The 25,450-nt window shown below is 39.1% G+C and overlaps 2 protein-coding genes across 2 annotated transcripts in view; one reads left to right on the top strand and one right to left on the bottom strand.

Annotated features, from left to right (window-relative positions):
* LOC108117180 (neuroligin 4-like) overlaps positions 1-15,203 on the bottom strand; it is a 40,610-nt gene extending 25,407 nt beyond the window's left edge. The window contains 10 exon segments of the mRNA XM_017229470.2: positions 888-1,208; positions 3,982-4,100; positions 4,473-4,906; positions 7,312-7,692; positions 7,955-8,388; positions 8,509-8,658; positions 9,173-9,390; positions 9,642-9,679; positions 9,681-10,070; positions 14,672-15,203. Coding sequence (XP_017084959.2) covers positions 888-1,208; positions 3,982-4,100; positions 4,473-4,906; positions 7,312-7,692; positions 7,955-8,388; positions 8,509-8,658; positions 9,173-9,390; positions 9,642-9,679; positions 9,681-9,893 — 2,308 coding nt within the window. The 5' untranslated portion in view covers positions 9,894-10,070; positions 14,672-15,203.
* LOC108117181 (uncharacterized oxidoreductase YjmC) lies at positions 11,494-13,152 on the top strand. Its single transcript, XM_041818974.1, has 2 exons — positions 11,494-11,660; positions 11,695-13,152. Exons 1-2 carry the CDS (start codon positions 11,539-11,541, stop codon positions 12,956-12,958), a joined length of 1,386 nt encoding a protein of 461 aa, XP_041674908.1. The 5' UTR covers positions 11,494-11,538; the 3' UTR covers positions 12,959-13,152.
* Positions 15,204-25,450: the final 10,247 nt, after the last annotated feature.

Genomic DNA, 25,450 nt, shown 5'->3' with positions numbered 1-25,450 from the left:
CAAATGCGCACATGTGCGTATGAACTTGTGGTCTCATCTTAAATGTTTGACTTTGGATCTAGATAAGCTTGATCATACGTGGACATACGTGACGTATGGGTAATATTGGTCAGAAAGTTGAATGGTTGGGAAAAATGAGGTCTAAGCCTAAAAGTGACTTATTTTAAAAATTAATAAATGTTTATTAAAAAGCAAAAACGCTCATATTTTCCTTGAATAAATCAAATCATGCAAAAAGGAATAAATTATTTCCACTTTTATTTTTCTAATCAAACTAGATTGATACCATGGCGTATGAGTAATATTGGCAAATACGAATAAATTTTCATTTTGATAAAAAGTGTGGGTTCCATATAAAAATACTATGAGCCTGCATGTATATTATGAATTTTTAATTAAGGTTGCTTGCTTACAGGGCGTATAAGTAATATTTATGAAAAGTAGGAACTATTACACCTTTTAAGTGTAAAAAGGGAAATTGTAAAGTTTACCTATTGAGTTGCTTACCATAAAAATTAATCAAACTCAAAGAGAGTAACAAACTGTTAAAGCATAAATCTCAAGGAGTTTTCACCCTTATACCAATTTGTCAGACTTACGCAGAATTTGCAATTAAATAAGTCAAGCCCAAAGGCCAGTCAAGTGTCCTTTTTGGCCTGGCCTTTGTCAACCGTATTAAACGACAACTGCAGACTGTGCAAAAGGGCCTCAAAAGGGACGAAACCGAAATACAATCTACAAAGGCGATAGGCGTTATTCCTTTGGGCTCGGTTTGCCGTTTTGTGCCGGCTTATTTGTTGTTGTGTTTTAGGTATTTAAGTGACATTGACAAGCCACAGCGAATCCATGTCTGTGTTTGTTTTTCTCTGAGAGGGGTGGCTACTTACCACCCAATATGCCGTTCAAATAGGCCGAGGCATTCAGTCCGCGTCCCTTCTTCATCATCAATTGCTCATCGATGAGGAGGAGGCGCGATGATGACGACGACGAGGATGAAGATGAGGAGCCAGTTGCTCCGGCTGCTGAGGATATGCCAAACGGATCCGGTTTAACGGGTCCCTCGTACAGGTCCATATCGTCGTGATTGCGGAACAGATTGTGCCGGGCTATCACATCCTCCATCCCGGCGCGATGGAGCTCCGGTATCAAGCGCAACCAAATCGAGAGTTGATGGGCCCGAAAGTGATTCTTAATGCGCGGCTTCATTCCTGGAATTTAAAGAGTATTTCGGTAAGTTGAAGTGTGTGTGTTTTGCTTCAGGCATCCGGTACGTCAGGCAGCCAAGCCGGAAAACAAAAAGGGGGCGGACCAGTGTAAACATCTTCATTTTCATTTCCATGTGACAGATACCAAAAACACACGCTCCTACTCATCCCCACACGAAACAACATGCATGCAAATAGCTCTAATGCTAAACTATTCCATTTGGCCGTTGCCTCTGCTTTTGGGCCACTTTCGAGTCATTTGCATGCCAAAAAGGTGAGCGACAGACACTTGGCTCAATTGGGGCCAGACCTCCTTCATTCTCGGTTTTCAGAACTCCACCCTCATTTGGCCAGACCTGATGTCTTGTTTACTTTGGCGGGGTGAAAGCGACATAACTGTTTAATTTTTGATGCCCCCAGCTATTCCTTCCAAGAGACTACCTTCTGCACTACGAGGAAAATTTTCTACGCTCAAGAAAAAGAATAATTTTATGTTGTTGACAGTATGGGAAGCTTGGTAAGGTGAAAAAAGGATACAAAGTTTTACTAGATTTTCTTTTTAATTTCAGAATCAGATATCAATTTGATCTGATCAGATCAATCTAATTAAATAATAATTCTTAAATTTTATTTAAGAATAAGGAAAAAAACATTTTCAAAGTATTTCTCTTATTGTAACCAAGTATAGCCAACTCCTTTGAAGAGCTGAGCCACAAAAAAAAAAGAAAGTTGAGTCTCGTAGCCTACTTCTTTCGAGGGTAAACAGGTGAATACTCCCAACTCCTCCATATCTGCACGTATTTATAAATATCTGAAAAGTACCAAGAATCACTCTGAAATATTCAGAAAGCTTTCCATGCACCTTTGAACTCTTAGTACTTCGCCCACATGGGGGCCATTCATAAGAAATCAATCGCAAGTGCAAATCCAAAATCGAAAATCCTTATAAATATTGCATGCATAATTTACGCAACAGAACTTTCACACCAACAGGCATTTACATAAGATATGCTTATAGTTGGATCTTTATATATATATATCTGTATATAGATATATTTGGTGCATATGTATGACAGGTGGTGCCTTTGTGTGCGGGAGATCCTTTTGTGCGCGCTCCCCAACAAACATTATTTGATTTCGATTTCAGTTTCCTGGCGTATCAAATGAAAACTGTGTCCGCCACTCCACGGCGGAATCCTTTCAACTTGCTTATGTAAAGTGCAGGCGTCGCAGGTTGAAGGATGTGGGCGGTACTGTACAAGTATAGAGTGTCAGCTGTCGCCGTGTGTCGTTTCAATTAAAATCAGGCAAAAAATACAAAAAAGAATCCTATATAGAGTGAAGAAGGCGAACGTCCTATATGCAAGCAGACATATCTTTTGATACGACGTATCGTCCTTCAATGCTTACATGTGCGTAAAGTGCGTGTTGGCAGGATTCACTCACCTCCTACTCTTGGCTCGTGTTCCTTTTGTACCTCTTGCTCTTAGCTCACTAAAAATATATAAAAAAGCCATTCTCCTGCGCACAATGTAAGGCAAATCCATTGCCATAACCTGTGCGTAATTTTCATAAAGCGTTAAGCGCATATATCTGTCGCTATCTTTTCAAAGGTGGGTGCTGGGGTGCTCTTAGCTTATTTGTGTGTCAAGTGGGAATATTGATTTTGAGCAAAAGCTTAAAAGAGTCTAGTCGGGCTTGTATTTTTTGTAGAAATTAAACATTTAATAATTTTTGTATTAGTTCATTTAGTAAGTGACATTAAATGTAGAGTTACAACTCAACATGACCAAAATTTTCAAAGGTTTTAAATAAAAAGTAGAACATTTTCACACACTTGAGGGTATACGAAAATTCCTATCGCCCATGCATTTTTCACCGGGCTCCTGTCGTGCTCACGCACAAAAGGTGTGAAAAATTTGAAATTAATAACATTTTCGTACATTTGACATGAAGCAACGGTGCCATTCTAACACACACACATAAAGCTTTACGCGCTGCCACCCCCTTAGCACTCCCCTCACACCACCATTCAGTCCAGCAAGAGTTCATCACCTTTCAACCCCTCACTTTGCAGGTAATGTTTCGACAATCTCTGGGCGTTTTGATTGCCCTTCATCTACCTGGTGGCACAGGTTCTGTTGCTTCAATATACCGGTGAGATGCTGTTTTTTCCCCACTTACATTTCACTGAAGTACTTGTGTGTGTGTGTGTGTGTATTAACTCCCTCGGTTTTTTTTAGCCCCTTGTCGAATTTGTTGTTGTTAGCAAGCAAAGCATGTCCGGGCGCTGCCTTCTTTAAAATTCAAATTAAATTTGATTCTCCTCCACTTTTTTCAGCTGGCTGGTGTGTGCTTAGGTTGTTCTTTCAGATTTTTTTTTGTAAATTTGTAGCTCTTATTTGGCATGAATTCCATGAATTCTTTTTACTGCATGCCAAAGTAGCCATACAACATTTTGCAGACGCTTATTGGAGGGTGAACAAATTATAAGAAATGGTTTTGTAGCTCAAGCTACTTGCATATTAACAAGCAAGAGAAATTCCATTTAAGAATATCGCCTTATTGAAAATGGGAAATGCAACTAAAAAAGTTCTTCAAAGGTATTAAACTTTTAAATAGTTTTTCCACTTCCATTCCAAAAAACAAACAAACAAACAAGAAAACAACCATTTCGTTAGAAGCTTACGAAAAGATTTCCGTTTGAAGCATTCACACAAAAATAAGGAAAATGCACACGAAGTGGGTGGAAAGGAAAAGTTGCCGTCTGACTCACCTATTTCCAAATACTTTTGGTGCAGCGGATCATAATTTTCCCAAGTGATGCTGCGGAAGCGGTTGCGTTCCTTTGAAACTGGTAGTGACGAGTCCTGGCGATGATGTTCATTCGGATTGCTGGAAATGGAAAGAAAATGTTCAGAAATTGCACTGTTAGGAAATCAATGAGAAATTTGTAATGAATATTATGCATTTCTTATCATTTTTAAACATAATAAAGTTGTTGAAAAAATCTTATTATAGATTTAACAAAATTTCCTCAAGTGTTTGACTAAACACAAACTTTAAATTCAGCCACCGAATATTGCAACAAACCTTTAGAGGCCATCTCAAAGTATCTCTTGTTGTTCTTGATTTTGTAGCCAACCTTTTCCCTCAGTGCATAAGTTAGTAAGACGTTTAAGTGGGACTTAAAAGTAGTGAACGGACAGCAGGTGTCCTAAGACTGCTCAGGAACACTTTTAGGCGTCCAAAGCTCCCACAACTTACCCGGTGCGTGCAAAGTTCGTCCAGAAAATCATCACCGCCTCGGAAAGAGCCGTCTCCGATTTGGTATAGTTTTGTGGAAAGTGACTAAAGCCGTCGACCAGTGGGGCACCGAAAATATAGGGCAAATCCTCGCCATGCACAGTGCCCATCCTTTGGGGGTAGTCACCGTCCTTTGTCTGGTAATCGAACACATAGAAATAGCAGCGACCGGAGGGTTGCGTTGAGCCCGCAGAGGTCGAGGCAGCTGCATTTCCACCTGCCGAGGCAGTTGGCGAGGATGAGCTAACCGGTGGTGGGGAATTGGCTGCCAGGATATCGCCAGCTCGGACAATCGGTGCCACAAACTGGGCATCAGACAGAGCGGCCACTGCCGTGTCCCGTGTATTGATCGGATGCTGCGAGGTGCGATCCCAATCCGTGTACTCGTTGACGATCTGGGGGGAGTAGATGGATTTCCATTTTAGATTTCGTCCGCAAATAAAGTTAGTACACTTTAAAAAATATGGGTAGCTAAACTTAAAAATATTTTAAACATTTTCCCATATATATAGTAAGAATGATTTGCATATTCTTATTAGATCTGTAGGACGGGATATAGTAGACATATTAAAATAAATCGAAATGATGTCTTATCATTTCAAAGGTTTAAACTACCTACCTAGGTATTTAAAATATTTAAACTCTACAGATTTACGAATCGAATGGATTGATTTCACATTTTTGATAAATTAACAAATTTTCAAATGCAACGATGATTTTTTCTTTCTTTTCGTTTTGCGTAGTGTGAAAGAGCGAGGGGAATTTTAGATTTGCATTGGCTGCATGTGTGCCAAGTCAAATCCTGGCTGGATTACAAGCGGATTGCAACTGTTTGTTGTCCTTGTTTGCGGTGGCCATTCGCCACCGCAGGACGAAGCAGGCGGCGCAGAAGCAGGAGGACTTGTTACCACCACAATGATTATTTCTACCCAGCATGTGTGCGAAAAATAAACGACCGCAAAATGCATCTGTAAAATCGATGTCATGCATAATTTAGAAACCCTATCATAAAAGAAGGAAACAAACAAACTGAAAAAAATGGATCAGAAACAGATTCTAAAAATTGTGTGTGGAATACATTTACATGGTTATTCGACTACCCAGGCTCTGCATATATATTTTCGGGTTAAATCATTGATTTTTTTGGTTTTTAGTAGGAAGTTTGTTTCCTTTTTTAAGTTTTTCTTTACCTTTTTTCATTATTAAAAGCATTTGATTAGTCATGATTAGCTTGTGGTTGACGATTGAAAGCTCTCAGATGCCAGTGCTAGTCATGCCTCTGAACTGTGACCTATATAAATTGAACTTTATGAAGTATAAAAAGCGGGGCTTGGGCTGCGGTTATACAAAAGTATAATGAAGTAAAATAAATAAGGACTTAAGCGCTATAATCGTGATATATGCCCCGGCAATTTACGACTTCTTGATAAATGTATATGTGCATCCCATTCACAGTGCGTGTGTGTTAATGCGGCGAATGGTGACCGAGGCTGAGGTTCAGATACAGATACAACTACGGATTCAGATACAGATACAGATACAGATACAGATACAGCTACGGATTCAGATTCAGATTCAGTTCCAGTTTCAGACGTCGACTGGTGACGGTTGTCGTTGGATGCTTTCTCCGCTGCTGTTTGCTGTGATTTGGGTTAAGTGCTGCTTGTGCGCTTTTAAGTTGGTACATGTGTGTCTGTATTTATATATATGCATGTACATATATAGAAGTATGTGGGTGTAAGGGTGTGTGTGCCTATGTCCTTGCACACATTTGCCAAATAAAGCGTGTTAATGTTTTGGCAGCAATGGCGTGTTAACTGCCTTCCATTTCGCTCGCTTGCACAAAACAAAAATAAAAACAAAAAGCCAGCAAGAGAGCATAAAATAAATATATACAACAGCCAAGCAATGTACCCCAAACAAAACGAACAAAAAAAAAAAAACGAAATATCCTTAAAAGTTGCAAATGCCCTTAAAACATGAAACAGACATTTACACAGTATATATGCATACACACTGTGTATCTGTTTGAGTGGCGAAATGTACCCATACGCAATGCGAAATTATAATTACACTCGCACACACTTAAACAGAGTACCAACATTTTAAATGACTTTTTTCCAGCTGCAATCGTTGTTGCTATTTAAGCTTTGGCTCTAGAAGTGTTTGCTTTCAGCCAATTACCCTAGAGAAAATATGAACTTTCCTACCGCCTCGAAAAAAACGGGGGCTTTTAATCATTTTAATGGATTAGAATTGAAGAGCACTTAAAGGAAGGTTACAAAAAATTATAGGTCAAATCTTAGTTAGGTTTTAAAGGGTAGAACAGAGACAATATATGCATCAAAGGGATCACTTTTTATCTTGTTTTAAATGCATTTAATAAGAAAGGAAGTCATGAAGACAGCCATTTATCATAAATATATAAGCAAGTGAATAAACTTTTTGAACCATTTTTCAGAAAAAAGGGCAAATGGAATTATATTTGCATAAGCATCCATAAGTCTAGTCAATGCTCAATTTGCATACAAAATTCAAAGCGAAAAGAAATGCCAAGAAAAATAGATGAGTCACTAGAACGAAACATATTTCTTTCATCCGCCAACTGTCTATAAAGTTTTCGAAGCGAAAACTTTTTAAGTTAAAAAGTAAACTCCAAGATAAAGGCAATAATTAAGCTTAAACTGATGGCAGACTACCAGACCACATAAAGTCATTAGTGAAGGGGAAATATATATCTATTGGACAAGATTTATGGCCCCAATTGCAGACTATGTATATAAGTTATAAATTTACTCACCGTATAGAATATCTCGTTGAGGTGATAATTGTAGGCATTGCGAACGTAGGTGCGGATAATTTTATCGCGTCTCTCGCCCTCGAAACCATTTTGTATATCGTGGGCACTGAAGCGCCAAATCGATTCGCCCGTAACGACGCCAAACAGGACGTCATAGTGACCGCCCATGTTTGCCGTTCCTGCCCCACCGCCGCCACCAAAATATCCACCGCCAAACGATGAACCGGAGCCACCGCCACCGGGTCCGCCTCCTGGTCCGCCACCACCACCTCCGGCGGACGATTGGAATCCGGAGTCCGCTGACGAACGCCTCGAGTTGCGCGCCATTAAATCATCGATATCGAGATTGGAATGTCCGGGTCGTATGACAACGCCATCAACCTAAATTGAAATCGAGGAAGGAGAAAGAGGGAAATCGCAAGTAAATGACAGGAGTAGTGGTCCAAGCTCAAGGAGCGGAGGGCGTAAGTAAGTAATAAAGTCCATTGAAGCGAGAACCGAACAAAAGGACCAAGTGCCACAAAAAGCCAAATCAATGGCTTTAAATGAGTCCTGCGATGGCTAAAGATTTTCAAAGATGCCTTTAAATTTGCTCGCATTTTCTTTTAAATTTAAAGTTATATGGTATTAATTTCAAACTCACCGAAGGCCCAAAGGATGTTAGAAAGTTGGGAGCCTGAATGTCAGCAGTGTACAGGTCCTCCAGCAGCACCTCCCTCAGACAGTCGACAATCTGCTCGTGATGCCGATTTATATCGTCGGGAATCGTACAATTAACCTCCTTGGCCAACTTAATGGCAAACAACACAGGATCCTCAACCAAGGCCCAGGATGAATAAGCAGAACCGGACATTAGGATGGCACGATGGAACAGACCGCGGACCATTGTGGGCGAAGTCATTAGGTAATTAATGCAAGCAGCTCCTGTTCCATGTCCCGCTAGCGTCACTGAGTTGGGATCTCCTCCAAACTTTTGGATATTCTGTTGGATCCAATGGAGAGCGGCCATCTGATCCATCAGTCCATAGTTGGCCACCCTGGCATGGGCGTGGGGGTTGGGATTGGCATTAAGGAAACCTGTCAAATGATAATTTAATTTTTAATATTTTTAAAATAAATCTTCTTCTTTAACATCAACGGATAGAAATATTTATATTATATACCATTTGTTAATAATATTATATAATATTCCATTACCCAATATTCCCAGCCTGTAGTTGAGTGTCACCACTACCACTTCTCCGTAGCTGGCGAGGACACTGCCATCGTAAGGATTTCCGCTACTCCACTCGAAGGATTCGCCGTGTATGAACACAATCACCGGCAATTTCTTCTCATTGGCTCCAGCTAACAAAAAAAAAACAGAAACAGTAAAAAAATTGAACAAAACTGTGTGTTAGTATATCAGTCGTTGTAGTCAAGATACAAACATATATTAGTTGTATTTCATTTTTTTTTCACTTGTAACCTGTGTGATATCGCGTTTTTCCCTTTCAACACACCGCCAAGTGCCCGAGAGCGCTCATGACCCATTAAACGTTTCCGTTTGCGTGCAAAGCGGATTTTGCCAGCACTTCGACGAAGGAATCGCTTCAGATTAGCGATTCCCCCGGATCCGGCTTGCCTGGTCGCTTCGGGATTGTGAGCTTAGTGGGGTGGCACTTGCGATAAGATTTGCGCAGTGGTTACGTGAGCTCTCTCGGTTTTCTTTTGCGTAGAAATTATTGGCATTACGTGGCGTACGATTAATCTTAATTAATTGAATTTAAATGAGATTTATGTCCAGCCTTTTGGTGTTCTTAAATTTTGCCTGGCCATTTGCTGGGGATTCTTAAAGTTTATTTATCATCTCTGTACTTACCATTAACTGGGGAGAAGACATTAAGGTAGAGACAATCCTCGGATTGGTTCTCTAGAAAAGGTAGCAGCCTCTTCAAGTACTCTAAGCGACCCTTGGGCATCTTCTCCAGGGCCGCCGTCTCATTTTGAATGTTGGGCAATCGCTGCGGACACACGGGACTGTATTTATCCGATATCCGGATGCCGTCCCAAGGCGCCGGTGCCCTCGTGGGACTAAACCTAGATAATACAAATTAAACTTTACTTTAAGCTTATGAATTATGTATGGGCAGAGAAGGCCGTTGGTGTAAATATAAAAGTAAAATGTTAATAATGAATGGAAATTAAAAGTAGATAAGGGGGAAAATGGACACACACAAAAGTATAAACTTATAAAAACTGGCTCGGAAATTTAAAATTATTTTTGAAAGATACTTTTCTTGTTATAATATTTATAGTTGTTCTATTCACTTTTCTGTAGACCAACTTACCGATTTTGTTTGGTGGGTGGCGTTGCATATGGCACACCGAAGAAAGACCTCCACGGATCGCAGGAAGCGAAAGCTGTCCAACGGCAGGATGAGTCCATGTAGTCGGCCATAGCGCGTTTGGACGATGCGGTGACCCAAACGGGCGCCCTTGTAGATGTCCGCCGTGGAGGCCTCAGCGCAGTTCATCCAGCCAATAAGGACTGTCGGTAGCAGCAGGAGCCGCAGTAAAAGCAGCAGCTGACTTTCCCCCATCCTGGCACAGTAGTTCTTCAAGTTGTGCGACCTGACCGAGCAGCTATTGTCTAACTGTCTTCACCTATTTCGATGTGACTCTGGATTGACGTGTTTTCTTTCTGGTCATTTAGACTATCTGTGCTGATGGGCTGGGATGACGAGACAAGCTGACAGATGATTGGAATTCATTTTGATCTGGAAAATGGGATAATAAGAGAAAGGGGAATTAGTGAGGTTCTTTGAGGAAAGCTAAAGGATGGGTTAATTGTAAAAACTTAAAATATTTATATTTGGTTTTTACTTTCTTTAAATGACATTGATTTTCTTGTTTTTAAATTATATTTCCATTGTACACAATTTGTTTAAAATATTAACTATTTAAGATATTATAGACTTATTATTTTTTAAGTCCGATTTATAGTAAAAAGACTAACTTGTTAATAATGGATAAGTTTCGAAACAAAGAAATAAATAATTTATCTGATAAAACCATCCATTCCTATAATCATCTTAAATCAACTTTAAATTAAAGCAGACATTTTCGATTGTGATTTTGCATGCCTCACTATGCGCCATAAATAAGGTTATATGAATTATTTATTTATAAAGAAATACAATCGTGATGGAAAAAACTACAGTGTCCATGTCCATGTGTCATTATAAAACCTTTTTTGTTTGGATTATAAATTCAGATCCCAACTGTTGACTAATTCAATCATCTTTTTTACCAATAGCCATGAAAACTAATTGGTCGTTTATTATCGTGAATGTGAAATGCAAGCATAATATATTTATTTTTCATATTAAAACAGCAGCTACATACTGCATACTATATATATGTATGTTAAAAAGGGAGAAAGTGTTAAATTTGAGTGCTGTTTTATTTTTATGTGAACACCGAGTTGGTCGGCCCCATGAATAAACAAGGTCGCCGGCACATTTTCCACATCTCCTGAACACTGAATGTGCATCTGCTACCCCCAAAGTGTATCTGTATTTGTGTATATATTTATGTAACTGTATGGTGTTTGCATGCCTCAAGGTTACTTTACACATCCTTAACTATGCCAGTGCAATTTGTGTGCATTTTTTAAGCTTTTTGCATAGCATTTGTATTCCTCTTTTTTTGACTTTACCCTGCTTATTTGTCTGCTGATATTTCGTTGTTTCTGGGCTGACAATTCAAGTACGCACAGCGAGTGGTGACTGCGAAAGTAGCTCATTTGGATATGTACATTTATTTGAGAAAAAATATATATCTTTTTATATACACCAGCATTTGCGAAATGTGAGCTGTTGCCAAGAGCTAACCGTAGGGAAAACAACATGATGCATTTCAAAGCAAACTAGCTGTGGAGGTAGTTGATTTCAAAATGTTTCTGTTGGATTCTTTAAAGTGTTAAATGTATTTTCAAACACCACGAATAAGGAGTGTAAACATTAATATGTAACTTTTAGTAAATCTACCTGATAAAATTACAGCGGATTTTCTACATTTTCTATCTCCCATCTCTAACTTATTTTTTACTTAATACTCTTACTTTTTAATCTTTTACAAAATACAGGCTTGTAAAAACTCATTATACCTTAGAAAAATACAACAAACTCTATAGGGACATATATTTTTTAAAACTGAATAACTTATACAGACAGTTCTTCCAAAATGAGACTTATGGTCAACTTTTTAGATGCCCTTCGGAAGGTGCGGCTTAAATTGTCCATGGAAAACGTAGTCTACACCAACCAGAATGCAACAAACTTAGCCTCCTCTAATTTAAGGGACGAGCGAGCCATTGTCGATGAAAATGACTATCAGGAGATCAACAGGTCTAACGCGATGGTTCGGATGTAAAGCAGAAATCCCTCAAAAGACACCAGCTGGGCCAGAGGTGCTGTGGCAGAATATAAAGAGGGTACTGCTCATGTGTGGAGGGCAGAAGAAACCCGGTGCGGTTGAGGACGAGAGAAGGAGCAAAGATTCCTGCAAGTTGGTTGATGTATTGGAGGCCCAGAGATTTGTTAGTCAGGTATTCGCTGCCATGAAGGTGCCCAAACAAGCGGCCAGTGAAATGGCAGATGCTTTGATAGCCGCCGATTATATGGGGCAGCATTCGATGGGCATCCATCGATTGCCAGCGATTGCAGCTGATCTATTGAATCGTACAGTTGTGGGTAATGCCAAACCAGAAATCGTCTCTGAAAAAAAAGCCATGGGCTTGGTAGATGGCCATAATGCTCCTGGACCCGTCGTGGCCAATTTTTGCATGGACCTGGCCCTCCAAAAGGCCAGAGAAGTGGGAATCGGTTGGGTTTCTGCCCGAAGCTCAAATTGCATTGGTTTCGCTTCTTGGTATGCCTGTCAAGCCTTGGAACAACGAATGATTGGCCTGTGTATGACGAATGGAGCTCCTACCCTGGTGCCTTCAGGAGGAATTGAGCCTATTCTGGGGGAAAATCCAATTGCCTGCGCCGCTTCCGGTGTCCATGAACAATTTCTGGCTGATTTTGGTATGGCTGCCCTTTCAGTGGAGGAACTAGAACTATCCTATTGCAATGGCTGGTCAAAGGAAGTGCCCAAATTAGTGGCTTTGGATAGGAATGGCAAGGAGACCACCTCCACGGAGGAGGCTTTGAAGGCTCAACGAATCCGAGCCTTTCAGCCGGAACACAAGGGTTTCGGCTTGGCTGCCATGGTGGATATTCTGTGTGGCGTGATGACTGGTGCAAGGTATGCAAATCAAATACCACGACGTGGTCTCTATAGTACTGAAAATGCACCAGCGGATCTGGGCCAAGTTTATGTGGCCATCGATCCGATGCGTTTTTGTCCTTCCTTCGAGGACCGACTGGGCGATTTTCACCGGCTGTTAAGACAAGCGATGCCAAGCAAGTTGGGAAAACCAGCGATGGTGCCGGGCGACAAGGAGATGCAACACATGCAAATGGTCGACGACCAGGGAGGACTAACAATGACAGCATGCACTTTGTGCGTTCTCGACGAACTGGCAACAAAGTTCCGTCTTGCCCCTTTAAAGATGAAGGGAAATGTGCCAAGAACTTCTGAGGGTCTTCAGGTGGCATAGGGGAAATAAGAAAGTATTTAAAAGCAAAAATATTTTCTTAATTTACTTTAAATATTTAATATTAATAAATAAAGTTATAGTTTACCGAAAATATATGTTAGGAACCAGAAGTGAGATAGCACAGGGTGAAATATTCTTAACAAATAATATTTCACCGTGTGCTGTCTCACAATCCTTCTGGTCATAAGTGCAAAGATCCTGGAAAATTGTGTTTAAATTTACTAAAGCCGATGAAGCATGACGAATCAAAAACAGGTAAACACCAATTAAAGTTTTATAAAAAGTAGATTAAACCATAAATATTTACTTTGGTAAAACATTGTATAAGCAAACGACAAACAAACAAGATCCGATAATTAAAATTATAAAACAGCTTGCTATTTAATTATAGAAATGTTATGGATAACTTTATAAAAAAAATGTTTAAACATCTGCAATTATACAAAAAAAAAGCGGTTAGAGATAAAAAGTTGGTCAACAATAGTAACTATTTTACATTAAAACATGTAAAAAGAAAAAATAGTTTTAAATTAATTGCCCTTCTGGTATCGGCTATAAAATTAAAGAGTTTGAATTTAAATTAAAGGTCAGACATCAGCATTTCCTTTGGGTGAAATAAAATGAAGCCAAAGTTCGCGGAAATAAATTTCAAAAGTTCCTTCAGCAAATGTTCACCTCCAATATAAAAGGGAAAGGGGAGATATTTTCAAGTGGTTTCCTTGCCCGTCGACTAATTATGTAGCGTTAAAATATTCAAAAGTTCAAAACAAGCTCGTCTTTCTTCGTCTGGCGGCGTTTATTTGCACACGGCCAAATGAAAAGGGGAAAAAATCTGCATAATTATTTGCGTTAATTTATGCACTCCCCGGAAACCGCCACCTTGTTTCACCTCGAGTCGGGAAAAACTGGTAGCCCAAACAGCTGGGCCAACTAAAAATAGCAGCAACTCAGGTATTTGTTGTGCGTGTCTGTCATAGCCAAGTAACCAAATCGATATGAAAAAGCCAGTAGAATAAAAAAATTGAAACGGCTGAAAGCGGAGAAGAAATCATCCCAATCATTGGCAGAATGATTAATATGATTTCCTTGCTCATCAGAGTCTGGCCGTGGGGGCGTATGAGTAATAAGCTGAAACTTTTTATGACAGGCACTGTGGTGGCGGGGTAAATTATGGCCCACCAGCAAGCTCAAGCTCTTATGATGTGTGCGTTGTCGTCGCCAGTCGATGGTCCTATTCTTAACCGTATTCCTTGGGATCCTGGGGACGCAACACCTGCGTCTCAAGGAGCTCCTGCGGCTGCTTTTACGCAACGCACGTGACTGCGACGTCCTTGTTGCGACTTGGATTTAGATTCATGACATTGTAATCGCTTATTACCGCTGCCAATCGCTAGTGAAAGTGGGGACGGAGCTAGGAAATTATCCTTGGGTCTATATATAGAGAAAAGCTCGACGTCTCGGTTTTCACTTTGAACTCATTTATCTTCATTGAATTGATTTTATTTTTGTTGACGCTGGGTAAATTAGGAAACAATGTGATTGATCTGAGCAGGAAACAGAATGCGTTGGGCAAATTTTCGTGATGGGTAAATCATTCGATGATCTCCCAGGGCAAGTGGACACGATTATTTATTTTCGACATATCTCAGCTTTGCGAAATTGACAACTTAAGCTTACGACCGTGCTGTGTGTTGTCCTTTCTGCTTGACTTACCTTTCGAAAAAAGTCACTGATCTATATACATGGATCCAAGTATATATATAACTGCTGCTTTTATGACTACTGGCAGTTTTATTGTTCTCTCTGATGGCAAAAATAATCCTCAACTTCGGCTTGGTCAGATGGGACAGTCGAAAGTCCGTGTGCTTGAAAAGCTCGCGTATCCTTTTTCCTCCTTTTTATTTGTTATTTTTTCGTTTTTTATATTATTTCTTCTGTAGGTGTTCACACAATTGCACACGCACTCACTTTCTGGTATATACATATATAAATATATATACTGAGGGGAAACCGTTCTGTTGATTTTTCATATATCCTGCACCGAAAAATATTTCATTTCATCATGTTTTCAAGCGAATTTCAATTGCTTTCACTTTTCACAGGATTCAGCATTTATTTGCCTTTGTTCGCTATTGTTGCCATCCGTTTTTCGTTAGATCTTTTGTTGAAAATTGATTCGTTTGCTCATTTTATTTGTTTTATTGATATTTTATTTAACAATTGGGGTTTCATTTATATTTAAAATTGCCACGTTGCGTTTATATTTTTTAAATGCGTTTTGTTTGGCTTCAAATAAATAAAAGTAAATTATTTTTAATTTATGTCTTTCAATTTGGCAGAATTGTTGACCTATCCAACATGCCTGTCAAAAATTCACTTCAGTTTTTGATGTTAACAGAGAGGAATTCTCGAAACTATTGAAACAACACACCATTTCTGTGTGTTTTTAAAACTTAGATTAGTTTTTGATTAAATATTTATAAGTAATGCCTGTCCCAGTTTTTAGCCAATGAAATAAGTAGAGCTTATTGTTAATCAATTTGTGGCTCTCAGAAGTGTATTATAAAAGATCAAGTCCCTGAAAAGTTGAAACTCTTCAAAAGTATATACTAACTGTGTTCCCCTTCTCAGCCTAGAAGTCTGTTGATTGTATTACGAAAGGAAAATAATAGCTAAGCAAATTTCTTAAAATAAATAAACATCAGTTTTCATAGCAAATAAATAATTGACAAACATAATTATTTTCCAATGGAATGTTATAGAATGAGAATGTTCATAACAAATTTAAAATTAAAATTAAACTAAATGCAATAAAATTGGTAGCCTTTAAAAATATATGTATGTTTATACATTATAACTTAAGTAAATATGTATTTAATCAATTAAATAATATTTGAACTTAGGTAATTACCTAAATCATATGTCAATTGAAATAAAACTTCCGCAGTTACAAAAAAATGCTATAAAATGAGTTACATTTAGCATAATATATATTAAAGACTTCTTAAAAACATAATCATTTACAATGAAACAAGCTAAATTAAGCAAAATGACTAAATTGTCAGCCAGAAGTGGTTAATAATCCCTGGCCTGGGCCAACTTGAACAGCCAGCAATTGAAACAATTTAGCTTGCCTACTTTTAGGGGTTACGATGTCGCTGGCGTTTGCCTGGCTTAATTATTCCATCCACGGCGATTAAACTTACAAGAGCCTAATTGCATGCAAGTCGTGCTGCGACCGAGCAAATAAAAGGCATCATGCAACCTATTCCCCTTCAAAAGACCAAAAAGAAAGTAAGCGTCAATGACCGTTAAGTGGAATGTGAGCGATGTGACCAACGTTATATTTCCATCAGAATTTTATTCCTCTCGTTATTTTTTTTTGATTCTGCAAACATTTCTTGGGCGCCTGAGCTACGCAACAAAAAAAAAAGTGCGAGACGAAGGAAGAAAAAAGCGTAAAATAAATAAAGATGGAGAAATGCCGCAAGACAGCAGACAAAGAAGGAGATGACGCGGCTCCGTATAACGGATTCTTAAGCCTTGGCATACATTTACATTTCACGCACACACAAACACACAGGCACGCACACAAAGCGTAGATGTGTTTGTCGATTCGCTTTAATTTCGCATAGATAAAAGGACAACTTCTGCCTGAAACACATTTTCAATTGCTCACATTTACAGCTTGCGATGATACACTCACACAGTCGCAAATCCGACACACATAAACACACACACGCACTGCGAGGAGGAGAGAGTAAAGAACTAAGTACCGTTTTGCCACGTGCAAATTTTCGGCGACAGAGCGTTTTTCAATTGTGACCACGACGCACGAGTGTATTCCAACGACTGAAGATGCCATTCGTTACTGGCCAGGCTTCAGACCTCCTCGGCAATGTGGGTTAAGCTCCAAACATCTCTACTCTCTTCTCTCTCTTCCACACTGGAGAGAGTAAGAATGACTGGAAGTGGAACTCATTCTAAGCTTTCTCTCTCTTAAACCAAATCAGCTGTTTGCTCCACCCGCTGAAAATCAACAAAAAAATAGAATAACGGGGAAAAAGCAAAACAACAATACGGAATTAAGTCAATTTGGTGGCTCTTCTCTTTTTGTTTTTCCACATCCCCACCCATCTCTTAAATTCTCTTGTTTTTTTCACTTTGATTTTCGTTTTCTACGAATTTTATGCCATCGTTATTGCTGTAGTCACATGGCGACAGGCCCACTCAGCTTTTATTGGGGCAGGTAATGGTTCCTCGATGTGGCATCGAGTTCCTATTGGAACAGATAACGGAGTTTTTATTCTCCATTTTAATGGCCAATACGGGAGTAAAACATCGCTATAAATAATTAAAGAACCGTTATAAATGAATGTGGACGTAAAAAATATTATAGTTAAACTTATTTATACGTCATTAGTAGAAGAAAAACAAAAATTATTAGTATGAACTTTTAGTTTTCTACCTGTGAGTACTAAAATCCTAAGAAGGATGATGTTAAAAAAGCAAAGGTGTTTTTTTTTATATATTTATATTAAGCTTTTTAAAAATAAGTATATCAGAGTTGGCTCGTCCAACAAAAGAGTTATTCATTAAAAGTTAAGAATGGCTTACATATTTTTGACATAATTCTTAAAAAATTGTATTTTGAAGAAAGAATTTAAGAAAATATTTAAAAATGGCACCGCACAAATTATTAAAAAAAAATATTTTGTAAAAATCGAATTTATTTTTCATTAATTTAACAAATAGATAATTTTTATTTCGTTTAGTATACGAAAAAATTTTACGCATTAACCACAATTTGTTTTTGGAAGAATAGACCATTTTTCAGATGTATTTTTCCTGAAATGGTGACAAACTTAAGCGCAAAAACTTTTTGATATATTTTTCCCCATAAATCCTAGCGCCGGAAATCTCACACATGTCGACGGCCAGAACGTTAACAAGACAAGTCAGCTTACCAACAGCAGCAGCAGATCCGCCAGCCAGGACCTCCTTTGTCATCATCAGAAATGCCGAGAAAATCGAAAAACCACCCCGAGAGCAACAATGACAACTTCAATGAATGGCGACAAATCAGTTAGCTAAATGTTGCCGAGCCAGGCGTGCGTGCGATTTGACCGCAGTTCGTGTGATTCCAGTGATTCCATCATCGAAAATCCATACACAAGACGAAGGACAACGGAATCCAGGACATAATTGAAAGCGAAAAGAGGCAAAAGGCGGCCTCTTGCTTGGGTGGAGCGATGAAAAACAAGTGGAAATAATTTTCCAGCATAAATCATGGCACGCCAAGTTATTACAGTAATTTCATGATAAATGTCCGATAAATAAATGTATAAATAAAAGTCTTTGGGGGCACAGAGATGCCTAATGAAGTAGCAACAGAGATCCTGCTGTGCCAGAACCGGCCACACTGCGTATGCGTGATCCTTGATGTCTCATGTCTAATTGGATTAATGAGAGGTTATTGCACTCATTTCACAAAAATCTCATTTGGTGTCTGCTTCGCCCATTTGCCCATTTGGTCGTAAATATTCAAAAATAACAATGGCTAATCAGCCAAAAGTGTGTATGTACACTGAAATGGTCTGCCCACAAGCATAAATCAAATTATTTTCTATTTAATTTTGGGATTTCTTGCGCTGACAAAAACCAAAAGCCGTGAAGCTTAGTTCTCGGCTTCTGAAATGTTGAGCCATGCTCCACCATGGACATCTGCCATGATTACGAGTGGCGCGTGCTAGTACCCCTGCTATATATATATATTTCTAAATGTATATAACAGAAAATATTAGCATGTGTGTCTGAGTTTAATTTATAGGCTTTATATGCAAAGCTTACTCGAAATTTCAGCTTGAAATGTTTTCACATTTTCGCAATGACAAAACCAAAGTTACTTTGTCGGAAACACATATTAGGCATGGCGAAAAATGTTTAAAAAATATGAACGGAATATGCCAAGTAATATCCAAAGGAATCTCAGACAGCATCTCAAGCAATTTATGTTACGCAAAATTCCAGACAGAGCGGCGTTAAACGGGTTTAGTAACAAATTTAATTTTTAATTAATGCCATTAATAACAACAAGATCCGCCGAGAGTGAGAGAGAGCTGGGCATGTTTTAATGGGTTAAGACTGGCAAAAACGACGACAGACGGCTGCGGGGTGATTTTTAACGCGCAATTGAAGTTTACAGCCGTCCGAAAATGGCGAAATGCCGGTCCTTGTTGTCTGTCTGCCCTGATGCGATGGAAAAGAACCGCAAAACAAAACTTTGCAATTTGCTGCGAGTACAAATTGGAAAATCTCCCTTCAGGCAGATGGACAAGGACGAAGAGGAGGATGGCAGCCCAGACACAATGCTCACTTAATGCGCGGCCACGAGCCGATCCGCACTTTAATTGTTGATTATACAAATTGTTTGATGCCCATACTGTACTCCGTGGTCCGTTGCAAGGCCATAAAATATTCAAGTTGAAGAGTTTTCCACGACGTGGGGCACGCACTAAAAACCACAAATGGTAGGCTACTGACGATGGTTTGAGAAGGATGGTGGTTGCGAATCCCTCTGTGTTCGGCCAACATTGCCGGGATGGTTGTTGTCATCCGAGCTGGCCACATAAAAGTGTAATTAAGTTCGCGTGTCGCACATTTAATTGTTTTTTAATGAATGAGGGAGCAAAAATCATTTTACACAGCAGCTGCATTTCATAGGCATCCGCCGTGGTGCCACAAGGAGCAAACCAGTTGGGAATGCACAGGACCAAGTGGGATGCATTTCCCTTTTTTTTTTGCTGCATGGCTCAGAACAGAATTCACTGCCACGGCAACGGTGCGAAAAATTGTATTTTTCCCGACGCCAAAAATTTAATTATTTCCGTTTCTCTGATTTGTTTGAGGCTCGAATCGGAAAAAAAATGTGCAGGGGCCATTTAAATATTCTGTGAGCCCGAACAATTCTTACAGCAAATATTCCACTTTTTTTTTGGTTCTGTCGTTCTGTTCACAAGTGAATTGATTTCACTGGCAAAGGGCTGCGGACATGAAAGATAAATTTAAAACAAAAAAAAGACATGTAAATGCTCGGATTTCGTACAAATAAAATAAAGCCGAATCAACATTTTGTTCGTTTCAATCAAGATATACAAATAACAAGAGGAGAGGGGGGTAGTCTTAGGGCCACACATCTAATTTTATTTCTAAACAGAGTCACCACTCTCATATATCACAAGACTTTGTGTTTGGCATTGAATTTATGGTTCAAGAAATGCAATAATGCATAAATAGAATATATTTATCGACAACCATTTCCAAACTATTAAAAATTCTGTCATAAATCAATAAAAAAAGTGCACACACAGAGGCAAATGTGATTTATACGATGCCAGCACTTGATGCTCGAATGTGTGTGTAATTCGCACAAAATATTTTATATATGTAAATTGAGGAGAAAGACGCAAGACGACCGTCGATTTCTGGCGACGCTATGTGAAATATCCAAAGAGTGTTTCGCTCAGTAAAAAAATATTGCATAAAAAAAAGGAAACAAAAAATAAAGGAAAAAAGTGTAATGCCAACCGGCGAAATGCCGACTGTCGAGCGTTGGTTTCTCCTTCTGCTTATTGGCGCACTTTGCTCCTTTTACGGTTGCATGAATTTTTGAGCAGCTTCACTTCCGGTTATAGTAGCCGGAAATTGCAACAAAAATACTTGCCACACACACACTTGATAGCATATATACGCAGAACGAGGCATATGTATGACATTTGTATGCAAATACTGAGTCGATGATTTTGCATATGTTTGCCCACGAAGTGCCACGGTGCGTATGCGTGATGTGCACAAGCGATGCTGCTGCTGCTGCTGCTGTTCTTCTTCCGCTTTATTTTTATTTCACAAGCAACAAGATTCACCTGCATCAACTTGCCTCTTCTTCTTCTGCATATTTCCTGCCTTAACCCTGGACAGACAGGACATCCTTGACTCCAGCCCTGGGGCACATTGATGGCTGGCAGTATTTATGAGTCGCATAAAAATGGCAAATTTGTGGCAGTCATTGAGTTATTTTCAGGTGTGTCTCTCTTCGCCGTCTCACTGGGGAAGAATTCTCGCTGAGAAAATGGAGCAAAACTACTACGGTGGGGCAACATTTTGCAAGCTAAGTGAGTCGGATTTGCATATTTTATATGGCAAGGATTTGTAGAATTTCCTCCGAATGTTGAGAATTCCGTAGCATTTCACATTTTTTCGACAGTTTACGATGCCAGGAAAGGGGGAAAATAGGAAAAAAAGAAAAGAGCTACGCTGTGAGTACACTTGTGGGCAGAGTAATTGAAATATTTATTAATGCTTCAGAAACTTCTTGATCTTGATGGGAATAAGATATACAATAAGATTATACAACATAAAAGATTAACAAAAGTATTTCAAAGTCTTTTGAATAATGGCATCTTGATTCGGAGAATTTATAGACAATTTATTTATTTATCTATGGTTTGCTGTGCTTAAAAGTTATAACAATGAGTTATAGAAATAACAAAATAGAAGAGATAATTATTCTTTTTATTTCATTTCGCCTTTTTCGTTTTCGCGCGTTCATAATAATAATCACTAAATATACAATACAACGAAGGATATGTTAACCATTTTATATAAATAGTTCATTCCGAAAACTAAACATACTTTCATATAAAAATAGGCATGACCCTTTTGTTGTATAAAACTAACTTCCTTATTAAAGAAGAAGATCTTAAGCTTTGCCAGCATAATAATTATTACAAAAGTTTTCACCGAAAGCGACAGGCTATAATTAAACTTTGGCCTCTTTATGGCGTTGGCCGTCAAGTTAACCGCGATTAACACACAATCAGCTTAAACGTTCGACCCTTTCCAGCCAGCTCGGGCACAGTCAGCCCTCAATTCCCTATCCTGTCATCCTGCCGCCCAGAACATCCAGGTCATCCCATCCAGCTTCATGGGACAATGCGCTGAATATTCGCGCTCTTTATGCTCAAAAGAAATTGACATAATTTTAAAATATAAGAACGCGGCGAAAAGGGCGACAAAGATGCCAAAATAAAAAGGCACCAGAGCACGGCACAGCACAGGACAGCAGTGGGCTAATAAGTGTCCTTGGCCCGACACCAGGGACGTCAATGGGGGACGCAAAAAAAAAAGAACGAAAAACAAAAAAAAATGGCAACAAAAGTAATTGAAGTGGAGGAGGCGACATCGATGTCGGCGTTGGCATCGTCAGCATAAAAGTTTTATTAAATGATTAAGTTAAAGCATCGGCCGAGGACCCTGGGCCTCAGAAAGTAGGCAACGAAATTTGTCAAATTTTAGCTTCCCGCTCGACGTCGGCTGCGGCGGCAGGACTTTTGAATTTTTGATAGTCATGCCCTTTGTGTCTGATTTCAGCTGCTGCCCAGTGCTATCGCAACGTCCCCTTCATGCCCCACCCACAGCTTATTAAATATAACACTATACTTTGCTTGCGCCGACGACATTCATGAATTATTCAGTGCGTAGTCCTTCTGCTTCGACCGCCCCGCCCACCACACAAGCCCCGCCTTTGTTTTATATTTATTTTTTCTCCTCTTCTTGTTGCTGTTAATTTTCGCACAGCAAGGGGGGCAACAAAAAAAAAAAACTGCACTGTAATTTATTTTAATAGGCTCTCTGCTTAAAAGGAAAGCGCGAAGCTTTCCGGTTTGTTTTCCTGCCCGCCTTTGTTTGCGCTCATAATCTTTGCATTACCTGCCTGTCGCCCGGAAAGCGTGCCTTTAAAATGCATTAAAAAATGTTATGAATGCCCCGTGCATACATGCATAAACATATATATGGTCATATATTTAGGTACCTTCACCCACAGCCGCCTCCTTGGCAAAGCCACACTTTATTCGAGCATTTGTTTTGTCTTTTCGCGGCGGCCTTGTTTGGCGTGACAAATGTTTAATTACCTTGAAAGCTTTTTAGACTTTTATATTAATGCCGAAACATAACTTTTATCATTAAATGAGTTTTGTATTTATTAGGGGTCTTAAAATTAATTAAATTATGCGGCCAATTTGAGAGGCACTTCTAATTTGAATAAATCGATTGTTGGGCGGAGAGGAAATTAAAAATTCAAATTTCGAGAAGGTGGGAGACATATCTCCCTTGAAATTCAGTACCATTTACGTTTTATACGAAACGAAATTAAAGGAAAGTGGTCCTTTTTATGTTAATTAAAATCAAAATAGAGTTCAAAAACTAAAAGGGTTTTATTGACGAAGTGAACTCTATTTGAGGAATATTGCTATTTGATTTGGTTTACTCAATTTAAATAAATCCAAAAATTGTAAAATCATACAAAAAAAGTTAATTTTAATGCAAAAGTTACTGTTGAAATAAATACAAAATAAATATAAAATTAAAAAATTATTTGCTGTAAAATTAAGTTGGAAAATATTTGCAAAGCTAAAAGAGCATAAATAAATGGTTTACATAAACATTGTGAAAATATGCATTTTGCAGGATTTCAACTTTAAATTGTGCCAAAGCTGCCAGGGCATGCCTAGAAATTTCTGTATTTTTCCATAAACTTGCCTGGCCGAAAAACTATTTTGAATGCAGAGCTGTTGTCTGGATGTGAGTTGGTCTTGTGTTTTCTGTTATTTTATGAGCTCAGCATTGTCTAAGCTTCATGTGTGTTTGAGTGTGTGTGCCTGCAATACCATTTACACACAGGCATACATACGCATTGAGAGGCCAGACATTTTGGACTCACCATAAATTTGGCGAGCATAAAACACGCCCAGCGAATTAGGACTGCTGAACGCAACGGCCTCGTTAGCAAAAGCGATGACTGAACAGAAATAATTCGGCAAACAAATTTCTAAAGCAGTCTAAACAATAAAGCTAAACAATAATTTCCGCCTGCGCGTTGAAACTTCCGTTTCCTGTCAGGCGTTGCCCATAAAAAGCCAAACCGGCAGAACAGCACAAAAACAACGAAAACAACATCAAGGCAAACTCAAGCTACTTAAGGGAAAACAAAGAACATGTGTGTGTGTTTGCGTGTGGGTGTTTTTGACAAGGGGTGGTGGAGGCTTATAGTAATGGTGTACTTTTTTTGACACTTAAACAAAAGGATAATGCAAAGGAAAGCATGTGGAAATGCAGCAGATTGCATTTTCGGTTCACTTTGGCGATGTCTGTCCGATAATTTATCGCGTTTATCTGGTGGCCCTGCTCATAATTTATGCAAAGGCTTTTGTGAGAGGGTTTGATCCCCTCCTACACCTCTAGCCAATCCTTTTGGCAGGCCATTTTACCCGCAAACTGTTAATTGTATTCAGAAAGCCAACCGGAAACGGAAATAGGTTCAAGTTGTGTATGTGTGTTTGTGTGTCTGCCTGAGCATTTCCAGTTCGTGCCTGTTTGTCGCGACCATTGCGGCTGTAATCTTGGCAAACGCAGCAGGAAGTGGAAGAGCAACACTAACAGGAGACGGAGATGGCGACAGGGACACACAAATGGAGGCAAATTCAGACGGATGGGGCAGCTGCGGATGCCGAGAGTTGTCCCAGTTGCGTTTCCGTCTTTGGTCAAAATCTTGGCAAAGTGTTCGCGCCTCATTCTGTTGTTGGCAACTTGTTAATTTAATACCCCCGAGGTTCCCATTCGAACCCTCATCAAGAACATATGTCTCCCTACATTTTGAGGAGTTTAAATGGAAAAAAAGAAGCTAAGCCTTTTGACTTACAAAAGTTATATTAAAAGTTCTTCAGGTTTAAGCTTATGTTTTCTTATAACTTTGTATTTTTTTTATAAAAATCTACTCGATTTGGTTGACAATAGCTTAATACATTTTTTAATTTCACTATTTTTCAAATATTTAATATCAAAAAAATCCTGAATTTCCCATAGACTACCAAAGCAACGCACTACCAAACGCACATCTGTAATTGGAAGATGCATGGATATTCTTACAGTGAAATCCTGACACCGGCAATTTGATTGTCGCTCAATTGGAAAGCTCATTTGCACGGACTTTAACCCAAATTAAATGCAATCAAAACGAAAAGTGCAACTGAAGATTCGTTGTCACTTCCCGTTGCCAGTGGCAGTTGCAATGGCAGTTGCACTTTCAGGATCGACAAGTAATCGTTCTCAGTCTTCCTAGGAGGCCAACTGAGAGAGTGGGTAAAAACCCAATGAACCGCACAGAGTATTCGGAGTTGTCGAACGCTTTAATTTGATTGCCCGAGCACTTGAGTGCAATGCAAATCGGGGAGGAAGCTGCAGATGACTGAGTGACTGGCAGGGCAATGTGCATAAAATTAATGAACTCGATGGGCCCTGCTTGGCTTTGGTCCTGCTTCTGGTTGTCCTTTTTTTTTGTGAGCCAAGAAAATGACTTAAATTCCGAATGCAGGCAGCTCGAAGGGCTCTCACTGCACTGGGCCAACTGCCCTGCAATTTAAACCATTTAAGAAT

This window comes from Drosophila eugracilis, unplaced genomic scaffold (assembly GCF_018153835.1).
Source record: "Drosophila eugracilis isolate 14026-0451.02 unplaced genomic scaffold, ASM1815383v1 contig_440, whole genome shotgun sequence".
In the NCBI taxonomy this organism is placed as follows: domain Eukaryota; kingdom Metazoa; phylum Arthropoda; class Insecta; order Diptera; family Drosophilidae; genus Drosophila; species Drosophila eugracilis.
The sequence above is the reverse complement of the archived record's forward strand: the minus strand, read 5'-3'. Positions and strand labels throughout refer to the sequence as shown.

Coding starts and splice junctions, on each gene's coding strand:
- LOC108117181 (XM_041818974.1), top strand. CDS start 11,539: ATGAGACTTATGGTCAACTTTTTAGATGCCCTTCGGAAGGTGCGGCTT. Junction 11,661..11,694: donor TCCTCTAATTTAAGGGACGA/GCGAGCCATTGT, acceptor GACTATCAGGAG/ATCAACAGGTCTAACGCGAT.